General features: G+C 41.8%; 1 protein-coding gene across 4 annotated transcripts in view; it reads left to right on the top strand.

Moving 5' to 3' along the window:
* The window catches only part of THRA (thyroid hormone receptor alpha), a 120,831-nt gene that overhangs the window by 91,267 nt on the left and 15,409 nt on the right, over positions 1-14,155 (top strand). For all 4 annotated transcript variants that reach the window (XM_082271409.1, XM_082271410.1, XM_082271411.1 and 1 more), the window contains exons 4-5: positions 2,001-2,148; positions 8,716-8,921. In XM_082271409.1, coding sequence (XP_082127535.1) covers positions 2,001-2,148; positions 8,716-8,921 — 354 coding nt within the window. The remainder of the gene's footprint in view (positions 1-2,000; positions 2,149-8,715; positions 8,922-14,155) is intronic.

A 14,155-nucleotide genomic window follows, 5' to 3' on the forward strand; every position in this document is an offset into this window, starting at 1 on the left:
TTACCAGCATCAAAACATCATGCCAATGGTGAAGTATGGTGGAGGGAACATCATGATTTGGGCTTGCTTCGCTGTCCCAGGGCCTAGACCACTTGCCATCATCAAGGGGAAAATGAATTCCCAAGTTTACCAAAATATTCTACCAGATAATGTCAGGGTGGCTGTCTGCCAGCTGAAGCTTAGAAGAAGTTGGGTAATGCAGCAGGACCATGACTCTAAAGATTGAACTAATCAACCACAGACCGTTAACCCCATAGAGATGCTGTGGCATGACATCAACAGTGCCGTTCACAAAAGACATCTACAAATGGGTCTGAACTGAAGCAGTTTTGTAAAGGGGAATGGTCAAAAATTCCTCCTGAACTTTGTGGCAGTCTGATCCAGAGCAACGGAAAGCGCTTGTTTAAAGTCATTGATGCCAAAGGAGGTTGGACCAGTTATTAACTCAAAGGTTTCATATAGTTTTTCCTCCAACACTATGAATGTTTAATAGATGTGTTCAATAAAGACACTAGAAATTAGAATTGCTTGTGTATTATCAGCTTAATTGTGTGTGTCTTATTGTGACTTAGATGAGGATCAGATCACAAATGGCAAATTACTAGAGAAAACCAGTTAATTCCAAGGAGTTCACATAGTTTCTTGCCGCTGTACATATTAGGTACATTCAGAGCAAAGTATTCTTATTTTTTTTGCTGCCTCCTGTTTAGTCCACTGCAGAGTGACCAATATGTTTCAATCTGGAAAACAGTGGTGCACTCTTATTTCTATTGCTTTGTGTCAGCTGAAGTGAAGTATTGTCCCAGAGGGAAGTGTAGAACTGAGATCAGACGCTAAGCAGACACTATGACAGATATATTTGTTGGATAGAAGTACAGCTCTTATCAATTTGCATATGCAGATAAGGGAAAGTGACCTCTGCAGTTTTCATATTCTATTTTATATGCTTTTGTATTATCTCTTATTATTTAAATCGAGTTGATTTAAATCAAATCCACCCTGGTTTAGTATATTTTAATGTCAGCCAGCTGTGGACTGCTGGAAACTGTTTTAGGACGTACCCCAACAATTTGTAGTTAAATTTTTCACAGATCCTTATTTCTAAAATCTTTTATAAACTGTTATCTCTGCTGTTACACAGCGGGGTCAGCCAGTCACCAATGTGGAACCCTGACAACATCTTGGAGATGGATATTAAAGGACAAACTGCACCAGTTTCTAGGGGCAGCTTATCAGGAGTTGCTGAAGTTAGATAAACTTTCCTTGTGGCTTTTAAAAGGTATCAGTTTTTCAGAGCTGAAGCGGGTATTCATTAGGCCAGTCATTAAACCAGGGGAACCATTGAGCTATCCCATCTTGGCAGCTACAGCTTTAGAGGGCAACCTGCTTCTTACACAACTGAAAGGGAGCAACTTTCTGCTGATGAATTTAATTCTTTCTTTTCATACACATGCACATAACATTAGTATTGGGCAGGAAATGCCAGCAGGAATGGGAGGGAAGAGATTTAGAAGAAATGTAAACAACTAAAATAGTAACAGTGTCTGGGAAAATAATAATGTGATATGTGGCCTTTTTTGTTCTGTACAACAGAATAGTTGACTGTGACCAAGGCCCTTCATGTAGTACCAAAGAGAAGTCCCTACAGGCCCTTTTGAAATGAGTTGATAATCGGCCCACTGTTACTGTATTACGTAGCAGGTTGGAGACCAGCCAATGAAATACAGTGGTTACCAAATAGATCTATTGTAATTTTTAGCTGTGTCACAATGGCAGCATTCTAAAGCAGGTGGATGCAGGAAACATTTTAAATTAAATATTTCTGTCCATAGGAAATGTAGAAACTGAAGGACACGGTGGGGGGGACTACTCTGGTTTGTTATAGGGTAGGTAGAGGGAGGCGATACCAAGCAAACAACGAGTTCCAGCATATGCACTGAAGTTTTTTTCATGCGTATGTACCATGTTGGAGTAACTCGCCTGTCTCCCCTTCTGTTCAGGGCTTCTTTCGACGAACTATCCAGAAGAACCTGCACCCTTCCTACTCCTGCAAGTACGATGGTTGTTGTATCATCGACAAGATCACCAGGAATCAGTGTCAGCTTTGCCGCTTTAAGAAATGTATCGCTGTGGGCATGGCAATGGACCGTAAGTATATTTACACCATTCACCAAGATTAGGGGGAGAATGTCTCCAGGTAACTGGTGCATGTATAGTTTATAACTGACTCCCTTACCCCAGTCATTTATCCACTCTCCTATGAAATAGCATATGGCAGCTTTCCTGATAATTCTGTAAGATTAGTTTTTATTATGCCCTATTCTCTAAAAGACCTGAGCAACTGGCCTTAAAGCATATCTAAAGTCACAAAACCACTTCCACCTTGGTATAATCAGAGACCATTCGAAACTCTAAGCAAAACTCTATTATTTTAGATTTCAAAGTGCTTTCTGTATTCTCTTACTGAATCTGTTCTACCTGCTGCTAATAGACCAGAATTGGGGCTCCCTCTGGTGGCCAACAATATTGTCTCTGCTAAAGGGGAGGATTATGGTTTAAAAAAGAGCTGCTGATTGGCCTGCTTTGCCTGGAATGCTAGTCCTCCAAATAGTGACCAGTGCTAAACCACTGGCCATGTGGAAGCCATAATTGTAGTGTTTATATAGACAGGTAAGTTTGAAATCTTTTTTAATAATATTTGCATATGGCAAGCAGTAATAGGATCCTTTCAAGCTGTAATAATCGCAAAAATAAAAATATGATATATTGCAGCTTACCAATCCTCAGATGTGGTGGCTGCGTTCGTTTAGCATCGTTTTATTTTTTGTAGGCTTTTTTTCACTTATTATCATCTGAAACATCTAAGGGCTCATACACACTGCACAATTTGCTAACTCTCCTAGACTCCTTTCCTCCTGGCAGCAGAAAAAATGCTTGACATTTGTAAACTCGTGTAACACGTTTAGGCACATCAAGCGCTTGGGCGTTAATTCATTTCAATGGCCAGAATAATTATTGGTTATGGCCAATGAAATTAATTAACTCTCAAGCTCTGAATGCACCTAGCGCTTAGGCGAGTTTACACACATTTAAACTAGTTTAGGAGCGTTAAGCTTTTTTCTGACAAAACTCTGCTTCTGGATGTTTTTTTTCCGCCTCTAAACACCCCTGCCTCTAAAGTCCTATGTGTGCATAGACACATAGGCTAACAAGCAGGGGCGTTTAGAGCAGCCTTTTTCAACCAAGGTGCCCTGAGGCTTCTTCAGGAGTAAAGATAAAAAGACAAGGCGCCTCTAGGTGCAGTAGACTCTGAGTATTTATTAGGTTAAAAGTATAAAAGCACTCACATTTGGTAAATGTGACATGGGCATAGCAAAGATCTGTCTGGAGTCTTTCTATCCGCTGTGCTGAGTGGTTGCAATGAGGACATCCGGTGATCCGCTTCCTGTAGATGCGTCCTTTCAGGGGTGCCTTGGCAAAATGCCGAAAAAATGTATCAAAAATTGTATACAAGCCGGCAGGTGGATCCAGCCTGCCTTTTAGTTACACAAAGTCAAGGGTTTTGATTATGCACCATTACGACACTGGCATCATAACAAGCAATGAGGTCATCCGTTAATAAGGAGGATGTCTGTTGCCTCCACAGCATCCTTGTTTGTGTTTCAATAGTTTTTATTGAATTTTAAAAGAAAGGTGAACAACAGGTGCGTGACAGACATTTTCAATTTTACAAGTAGAAAAGACAATGTATAAATGAACACAGAACAGAGTTAACTAGAGAAAACCAAAAATCATTTGAAACGGATAATATAAGTTTGGTGCAGTAAACTCCATAACAAGAGGTGTTTGTCTTAGGTTGCCCGGGTTAAAGTGTAAGGGTAATGAAATTGGAAGAGAGAGCATAGTTTTATAGTAAGGATTGGGTGTAGTATTTGTACCATATGGAGCAAGAGGACCAATCGTTCTCAGATTTCAGTGCGTTCCATTCTGCATAGGAGGGCATGCGTTCATAGCTGACATGGGTGTGGGTTAGTACGATGACTGTTGTGAGAGAGGGCAGATCAGGGGATTTCCATTGTCTGGCTAAGGCCAATCTGACGGCCAATAAGATATGGATGACTGGTTTGTGTAAGTGATGTGGTAGGTTATCTATATCCAAATCTAAAAGTGCTAAATGGGGGGGGGGTTAGGTTGCAGGGCATATGTAGAATTTCTTGGAGTAATTGGGAGACTTCAGACCAAAAGCTAGATAGTTTAGGGCATCCCCAAAAAATGTGAATTAGGTTCCCTAGTTCCCCGCAGTCCCTCCAGCATTTAGATGGGGTTGAGGGGTCCCAAGCATGAATTCGGGAAGGGGTTAGGTACCAATGTAGGGTGATTTTATGAGAAAGTTTCCATAAGTTGGTGCAGTGGGTAGCTTCAAAAGTGGCGTTTATGGCAGTTAGCCATTGGAATCCTGTAAAGGTTTGACCTAGGTCTTCTTCCCATTTGTTCAGAGGAGGTAGTTTTTGGAAGCTTGATTTATTTTCTGTAGGTCATAAAAATTTTGATGCCTTTTCCTCATGATCTATGGTTGGTTAGATAATGCCATGCTTTTCTAGGAAGTGGTTTGAGTAGATTTGCACTGTATGGGTTATTCACAAGTATCTATAGTATTCTGATTTAGGTAAGGCATATTCCTCTTGTAGCCTGGGGAAAGGTTTAAGCAAGTCGAGCATATATAGGTCTATCAGATAAGTGATACCTTTACGAAGCCATGGTTGAAGGGAGAGGTTTGGGATTAGTTGGTAGAGTACAGTGAGAGGAAGAGTGGGTTTGTAGGGGTTAGACCCTAGAAATACATTGTACCGCAAGTGATAATATGCCGCTGTTGAAGCTAGGATGGTAGGTGACACATTGGATGCACATCCTTTGGAGGAGGAGGAGTGGATGTGTAGCCAAGAAATAAGTTTGAAATCTACCCCTTGGAAAGAGTCTATGACCTCCCAGGGACTAAGGTGGTCAGGCAGGAACCAAGCTCTGAGTTGACCTAGGACAGCTGCAAGATGGTAATCTTTAATATCTACTAAGCCCGTACCCCTCACTCTCCTTAGTTTGATTAGTGAAGAGCGGGAGCATCGAGATTTTCCTTTCCAGATAAAGCGGTTCAGGATAGTTTGGATGGTGCTGGAAAAAGGACTGTGGAACGGGGATGGAGGGAGCTCTAAAAATATATTGTAGTTATTGTATATTGTAGGGGGAGTTTTAGCATTTTGAACGTGGCTAATCTTCCTGCCCAGAAAAGGGATATTTTGGCTAAGGCATCTAACTCTTTGGGGAGGGAGTGTAGAAGAGGAGCGTAGTTCGCTTGATATAAAGACGATGTCTGTTTGGTTAATTGTATGCCCAGATAGGGGATTGAGTTTGTGGCCCACAAGTATATATATTGTGTTTGTAAAGTGGATTTTAGGGATATGGGGATTCCTAGGTCCAATAAAGAGGACTTAGAGGCGTTCACTTTGTAAAAAAATATATCACTAAAATTGGATAACAGTTTTGAAGTGGAGCCAGGGAAGGAGCCGAGTTCATTAGGATAATATTATCCGCAAATAAATGTATCTTATGTTCGGAGGAGACGATGATTAACCCTGATATGTTTTCGTGAGATCTGATGGTTTCAGCTAGGGGTTCCAATAAAAGATTGAAGAGTAGGGGGGAAAGAGGGCATCCTTTTGAAATTTTGAAAGATATAGAAAGCATACCCGAATTATAGACTTGGGCTGATGGGTGGGAGTATAGAGCCATTATTTGCGGATAAGATGTGACTTTGGAAACCAAATTTTTATAAGGTACTGGATAGGTAGGGCCAGTGAACTCTATCAAATGCATTTTCCGCATCGAAGGATAGTAGTAGGGAGGGCATTTGAGATTTTTGGGCATAGTGGATGATATTAATCATACGCCGGGTGGCGTCTGTTGTTTGTCGGCCTTTGGTAAAACCTGATTGATCTGGGTGGACTAAGGTAGGTAGAATATCAATTAAGCGATTGGCTTTGAGCTTGGCGTACAGTTTAAGTTCTTGGTTGAGGAGGGAGATGGGTCTAAAATTTTGGGGACAGGGCTCCTTCCCTGGCTTTGGCAAAGTAACAATCAAGGCATTCAGTATTTCCTGTGGGAAAAAAGACGAGGAGACAGCAGCATTGAATAACTAGAACAAAGGGTTTAAAAGAATACCTATGTACTGTTTGAAGTATTCCCCTACAAAGCCATCTGGGCCTGGGGATTTGTTATTTGGTAAGGCTACTATCGCCTTTTTGATCAATAAAATATGAAAGGGTAGGTTTAGGTTTGTCAATTGGGTGAAGGTTGGAAGCATAATGGTGTCGATAAAGGATTGAATGTAATCAGAATTTGGAACTGGGGAGGAAGGATCTTCTTTTAAATTATAGAAAGAACTATAATAGGTACTGAATGCATCAGCAATGTCTTGTGGATTAGTTAGGCGCTTTTTTTTTGGTTGGGTGAAATAGGAAGGGAATGTGGGATTTTTGGCGGTGGCCTTTTAATTGTAAAGATAAGAGTTTGCCAACTTTATTACCAGATGCATAGAAAGATACTTTTACGCGTTTCTGTTGTTTTTCAAATTTTTCTAGCAGAATTGTTCTAAGCTCTAGTCTAAGATGACTGCAATTAGATTTTAATTGCGGGTGAGGGTGGTGTTTGTTTTGGGTGTCTGTGGATTAACTGTCTCAATAATTTTTCAATGCGCTGTGCCCTCTCCCTTTTCATTTTTGCACCTAATTGGGTAAAGATTCCTTGTATGTATGCTTTTTGAGTGGTCCATATAATAGTCTGGTCTGTTGTTGGGGTCGAGTTAATTTCGAAAAATTATTCGATGTGGCGGCAGAGATCTTTTGAGTAAGAGGGTGATTGCAGGAGATGAGTGTTCATTCTCCAGTCGAATGCCTGGTTAGAACTTGGGGGAGTCCTTGATAGTTATAGATATTGGTGAGTGGTCAGACTATGTGCTGGGAAGAATATCTGTTGCTGATATTTTCTGCAAAGTCCATTTGTCTGCTAGGAAGAGGTCAATATGGGAATAGACATTGTGGCAGAAGGACAAGAATGTATAATCGCGCTCTGAGGTGTGTAGTCATCGCCAAACATTGTGGAGTTGGGAATCAGGGAGAAAAGCCTTTAAGGATCGTCTGTTTCTTTTAGAAGGGTTAGAGGAGTCGAGTTGGGGTTCCGGAGTAATATTAAAGTCTCCACACCAGATGGTTGAACCATGTTGAATTTGGCTGACTTTCTTGCAGTTTCTTCAAGAAGCAGATTTGGTGGGTGTTGGGAGCGTACACATTGACAATTGTGTAAGGAGAGTTGTTTAGAAGGCATACTAGAATGATATAATGGCCCTTAGTGTCTTCAATGCATTTTTGTCGAAAGGAGATTGTGTCCTTAATCGCCAAGAGAACTCCCTTTCTTTTTGCTGGGGCACTTGCAGTAAAGATTTGTGGGAAGGATCTGTGGGAGCATTTGGGTTGGTGTTGAGAATGAAAATGCGTTTCTTGTGTACAAACAATGTCGCTTTTGGAAGAGAGTGCTAATTGCCAAAGAGACGCTCTTTTAACTGGGTGGTTTAGTCCTTTTGTGTTGATAGACACTTTTTTTAGCATGAAAACTTGGCAAATAGAATATATAAATACACACATATGCCAAAACTGAGTCTTTCTTATTAGGTGTCATGCACACTGGGCATTTAGCCCCAGTGCATGAGGTTCCTGGCGTTTAGCTGTGGCTGGAGGGCACAAGTGTACTGTTCAGCCCCGCTGTCACCAGCTTGTCAGACTTTGAGAGACTGGAAGCTGCTGCAGCTGGACGGTGCTGGGTGGTGCAGTATGTACATTTGGGGCAGTATGCTTCCATGGGCAAATGCCTGTTTCTGCATTCTTCTTTGATGCTGCCCTGACTGGAAGTATTGCTGATAGGACTGCCCAGCCCCAGCCATCTGCAACAGCTGTCAGACTCTCAGAGTTTGACAAGAAGCAGTCAGCATGGCTGAATGGAGCACTTGTGCCCTTCAGCTGCAGCTAAATGCTGTAGCCTCATGCATCGGGGCTAAACACCCAGTGTGCATGAAGCCTAAGGAGAAAGACTCCTTAAGTCGAATGCATTTCTTAGTAAATGAAACCCATCACATCGTCAACCACCTTTGTCTAGTAGAGCACAAGTCTCTGCCAGTACATTGCTCTCCTACATCCAGCTGGATACTGCAAGTACACACTGATCATCCTGAAAGCACCTGAATTCTGCAGTCGTACATCTTAGCCTAAAAAATGATACCATACAGACTAGAGGTTCCAAGCCTAACAATATTCCATAAGACGTATGACAAATATTCTAAGGTTACCCAAACAAGACAGCTACCAGTTTTAATTTATGATTGACCAAACGCTTGGAAGATCACCTTTTCATCCAAAATTAAAGTTTACTGGACAATGTACATTGAAGAACTAGCAAGCAAGGGAAATGAGGGATAAAGCTTCTATCATCTTTTCCCTGCGCAGTCATTCTTTCAGTAGTCAGTACTCGTGTCTCCATGCAATTCCATATTGTCGCAGTTACTTTTGGAATCATCCAGATTGCGCAACAGTTTGTATGCTGGAATGGAGACTGTCAATGTTCTTGTTTCCCTCTCTTTCACTACTCTCACTCTTCTCTCTCCTTCCCCCGCAGTTGTCCTGGATGATTCCAAGCGGGTAGCCAAGCGGAAGCTGATTGAGGAAAATCGGGAACGGCGTCGGAAGGAGGAGATGATCAAGACTCTGCAGCAGCGTCCTGAGCCAAGCAGCGAGGAGTGGGAGCTGATCCGCATAGTGACAGAAGCTCACCGAAGCACCAATGCACAGGGCAGCCACTGGAAGCAGCGAAGGAAGTTCTTGGTGAGACATAATGCTTAGAATTGTGAAGTATTTTTTCCTCATCAGGTACACCACGCATTCTGGAAATCCTGAAAGTTTGGATCTTCATCATCTTTTGTCACAAAGGTTGTTAAAGAGAGAGTGTGAGCATTTTCAAAATCCAAAAATACAAGTATCCCTCTGTTAAGTTTGTGTTGATATTGCTGACTGCTTTCTACCAGGTCTTAAAGCGGAGCTCCACCCTGGTTATACATTTTTTTTATAAAAATACCCCCGGGACAGTCAGGGCTAGCACATTCCACAATGGCTAGCCTCTGATCTGTCCCAGGTTGCACTTACCTTTCAGGAGAAATACTTACCTTAAAAATGTATTGTCCAGCGCTGCCATCTCAGGTGTGGGCAGCTTGAAGCCAGCGCGATCCTCTTTCGCGTCCTCTTCGGTCCTCTTCCTTCTTCTTCGGTCCCAGGAATCATGCACAGAAGCTGTTTAGAAGGGAATGACGCGCGCGCCCCGGGAACTGACGTCGGGGCCGGTGCAGGCGCAATGATTCCTGGGAGCGATGACGTTCAGCTCCCAGGAATCATTGCAAAAGCCAGGAAGTGACGAATCGCCGTGGCCGCCGAGGGGAGGAAGAAGGAAGTAAGGTGAGTATATTTTCTCTAAAAGGTAAGTAAAAAAAAAAAAAATTGCGATTATCCATTTGTTTTTCAGGTGACCGGGAGCGAGAAGATGGAGGTAAGTATAAATTTCGGGTGGAACTCCGCTTTAAAGAGGAACTAAACACCGGAAGCTGTGCCCATAAAAATCAGGCAGAGGACTTGTATCAAGCATTGCCTGTGGTCCCCTTGTAACTGATCTTTCTACATGATTGACTTAAACCAGCAATTAATGGATCAAAATTAATCAGGGACCGGCCGAATTTCGATCAATGTAAAGATGCCCTGGTTGTACAGAAGTCAGTCTACCAATGGACTTCTGTACATCCAGCTTGTTGGGTTTTTCCAGATTGATCAATGCCACCTGCTTTAGCTGGTAGCGCTGATCATTGTATTCTGAGGGAGGGGAAGGCTTCCCCATCGTCGGAACACAAAAGCACAGCAGGAGGATCATTTTTTTTTTCATTCAATGCACTGGTTGAACGGGAAAAAAATGATGAGTGTATGGGTTGTCTTACAGTGCTTTGTTCTGCGCTGTGTCTATGGGAAATTTTGGTAAGGTAGCTTTTGTTTCCCCATGTCAGAACCTCTAGGAAGAGCAGCACTGAGCAGCATAGTATCAACAGCACCAAATATCACTTCAGATCTCCTGAGACTAGCAGTCAGATGTGGCAGTGCCATTGATCTCACACTTCAGTTATACAGTACAGGTGTACCTAGGCATTCTCACATACAAGGAAGTGATCCATTGACTTTCAGGCAAATTCCAGACAGAAGGTACATTTTTTAGGGTACTGCTGTAAGCACAATCCACGTTTTTACATTTGCTCCTGTAACATAGCAAAGCTTTACCTTTAAGTTCAGTCTCATTTTAAAGGAAACCTTTAAAGACAGAAACATGAACAACTCTACTGTTGAAGTTATTAGGGTGCAGGCTCCAAGACTGTGACCCTAATTTTGGCGTTACTAACTTTGAAAATAAATTCAGGGTGAGAGTTCAGACTGTTCACATGTCAATTTGGCTGCATCAATGTAAAAGGTCATTGGTCCATGTGGTAAACTGACTCAGGTCAGGGGATGACAGGCTTGGGACCGAAATCAGTAGTAGCAGTTCCCATATTTGTGTCCTCACAGAATAATTTTATAATCAAAAATACTCTGACTTGTTCATAGTCATTGGGTGCAGTAAATAGGGGGATGCATCGCAATTCGTAAATGTATACATGTTGTGCTGATGTGTTTGTTCCTTCTACAGACACCTGCGTTTAACCCTCTCCTTTCCAAAGGAACAGGCTTGAAGTAAACACTATGACTTGGTGTTGCAGATTTTGATCTGTGTGCATGGCAGGATACAGACGGGAATCTCTGATTTCCTTAAGCAAACATCCTGTGCAGATGGAGAGGCTGCGACCTCTTCGGGAGAGCAAACGGCATCTGTTAACGCCCCCCCCCCTTCACTCTTTCACCCTCTGGTGAATGCATATAGTCTGCTGGAGTGTGTGTGAAGTGACAAGGATGTTACAAGTCAGCCTATGGCTGACACCTTGGTCCCCTTACACTTTGCATCATGGGAACTGTAGTTCAATAACTTCAATGGAAGACCCTTTTGGGCCTAATGCATTAATGCTTCTCCGCCTGTAGCAGCCAATCCGCTTCTCACTTTCTGCTCTATGTGGTTAGAAAATGAAATGAAGAATTACGGTGGTTGTAATGGACAGGCTTTGGTAGTATGGTGGCAGGTTTACTTATGTTCAGGGTTGTCAGTGCATATTACCTGTCTACTGGTACGGTCAGCTTCACAATCCTTATCTATCCTCCATACTGGTTTACAGTTTCTGTATTGTAGGCCCCAGCCCTACCGGTCAGTAAGGCCAGTTGTACCATTAAAGCCCCAAGCTGTGCATTGTACATGCAATTCTAGTCCATAATGTAGTCTGTGGGCTCCACTAATTTAAAAAGTATTTTGTTTGTTCATGAGAGACAGAATTGTGCAATCAAATAATAGATTGCATTTATAGACTAGTATCTGTGCTGGAATGAAAGTACGGTATTGTTTGCAAGTAATATGGACACAAACACCGCTGTTGCATGCAAACATATGTCAGAAGGTAGTTGTGTTTGCAGACAGATGAGTAACAGAAGGCAATGCTTACTGTGGGCTGAGACATCAATGTCAGATGCCAGTGCTGCTTGCAGACACACAAATACCAAAAAAGAAATATTACATTCAGTCACAGTTATAAGAATACAGTAGTGCTCACATACAGGAATCAGAAGGTTGTACTGCTTGAAAACATATAAGGTGGTCTTATGGGCAAACATGCAAGTTATATAGATCAGTACAAACACAGCCGATGGCAGTAGTGTATGGTAAAGACTCAGGATACTGGTGGTGCAAAAGATAAGCTGGGACCCCTTATATCTCATCATAATCTTTTTTATTACTTCAATGCCTTTTAAACACTCAGATTGCCGAAAATAGAGTAGAAAAGGGAATGTCAATAATAAACAGCACTGCTTTATTGTATAATGTGAACAGCACACAGCAGCTGTGGATGAACTTCTTGATCTCATGCCATAGATCACAAGACAATATTACTTGCAGGTGTAGGATTTAAGATACCAGTGCTGTATTTAGTACCAGTGCTGCATTTAGTACCAGGGTTACCACATCTAGTGGCAATAATGTTATAAAATGCAGCATCATGTGCATATTGAGGAAAACGCAGGCATTACCATGCACAGGACAACACTTCATGCATTTGTTGCAATAAAAAAGAAATCAGTTGATGCCTTTATCAGGGAAGGGACAGCAACTAAAAAGGAAACATATTTTTGTCTTGGTGGTAACCTGGATCAACAAGTCACACATCTCTAGCAGAATATTTAAAAGCACATGTCCGCAGCCTTTGTGTAAAATGTGGCTGAGATACATTTTTGCAAGCTTGTTGTGATAACTTTATATAGAACAGAGCTTATCAGAATGCGCGTGGTACTTTTTGGATAGCAAAGTTTACCGGTATGTCTGCTGTCCCATCGTTTAGTGCACTACATTATAGTACATCACTGTACTGTGCTTTTCCAGACGCTTTCCTATATCTCTGCCAATAGGTACATTCTAGGACATTTTAAAAGTGCTCTTTTAGGCTCAAAATCCATATTTCTTCTCTAATGCAGTCTAGTAACTTTCACAGATCCCCCCCCCCCCCCCCACAACCTGTGAATAGACACTGAAAGGTGAAAAAGTACACTGATGAGCTTATCAGCTCTGTCACTCTACTCTCTCCTATCAGAATGCTTACATTACAAGACAACTGAGTGGCTCCTTGTGTTGATTCCCTCTCCCCCAGTCTGAGCTCTGCTGTACAGAGACTGCAAGGTACCAGGTCAAAATGTAAATACTTACACTGCTTATATTTATAAAATACATTTCAATATGTATTAATGAATACTGAGCTGAATTCATTTGTGACTTTTATATCTGCCTGGAGTTTAGCTTTAATATAGTACTGTGTGTGTCACCTGCCTGGCTTTGCACTGTGAAAAATATGTGTAAATCTCAAGATTGGTTCTATGAATTCTAAATCCTTTGGAGGGTAAAACACTACATATGTCATTTAGCATTCCTATCATGCTGATAAATAAGAAATAAGATCAGCTTCACTGCTCCAGCACTAGTTTGTTGCCTGGGAATCGTCATCCGTCTTAGCTTTTTACACAATTTTTTTTAGCTTTGTGACAGATTGACAGTTTTTGGACCAATAGAAGTTCATTCCATTGTATAGCAACCTATGAGACTTCAGCAATCAAGTTCAGACAGAAGGGAAAAAAGATGATGTGATTATTTGCAGCGGGTAATTGCACTGCACACATTGTTCGTGCCTCATTCTGAGGAGGGAGAACAGGTTAGCCTTTTATTCCTTTTCCTCAAGCTGGCCATACACAGCTGGATTTACAGCCAATCCCTGTGCATTGACCAAAATTCAACCTGTTGATGGCCATAAAAGTCGATGAAGGAGATGGGTAGAAAATTGTCAGTCGAACAGTGGCTTCATCCTATCAGCTGTGGTCCTTGTATGGATATTCAGTAACCACAGATCCTCCCGGCTGCTGAATACAATAGTCAGGAGAGAAGATGCTCTTGTCCATGCTGTTTAGTATGGATGTAGAAATATATAAGGGTATTGCTAACCTAAGTTTAAAGCAATATCAAGATAACTGTTAATTAGTTGTCAGAGATGATTTGCACACTGCTCTCTCCCACACTATACAAATTCTGATGAGTGTCAGTGTTCCATATGTTTTTTGTGTTACCCTGTCTCTCAGTGATAGAAGCCAGTATAACTGTCTAAGCATAAAGCCATTCTTCCTTGCAGCAATGCATCTTTATTATATTATGGGTACAAGGACAGCTGTTGGTCCAAGTAACTTGTAATACAATACTTGATGCCCAGGCAGTATTGATTTGATCATGGATTCCTGCGCATTCAAGATCAGTGGACTTCTAGCAGGCCTCTGCATGACGCACGCATGTAAATTTGGTCAGAGAAGGATAGAAGCAGCTGGGAGCAGCAGCAGCTCCTTCCCTCCCTCCCTTC

This window comes from Pelophylax lessonae (assembly GCF_965119305.1).
Source record: "Pelophylax lessonae genome assembly, chromosome: 11".
Taxonomy (NCBI): domain Eukaryota; kingdom Metazoa; phylum Chordata; class Amphibia; order Anura; family Ranidae; genus Pelophylax; species Pelophylax lessonae.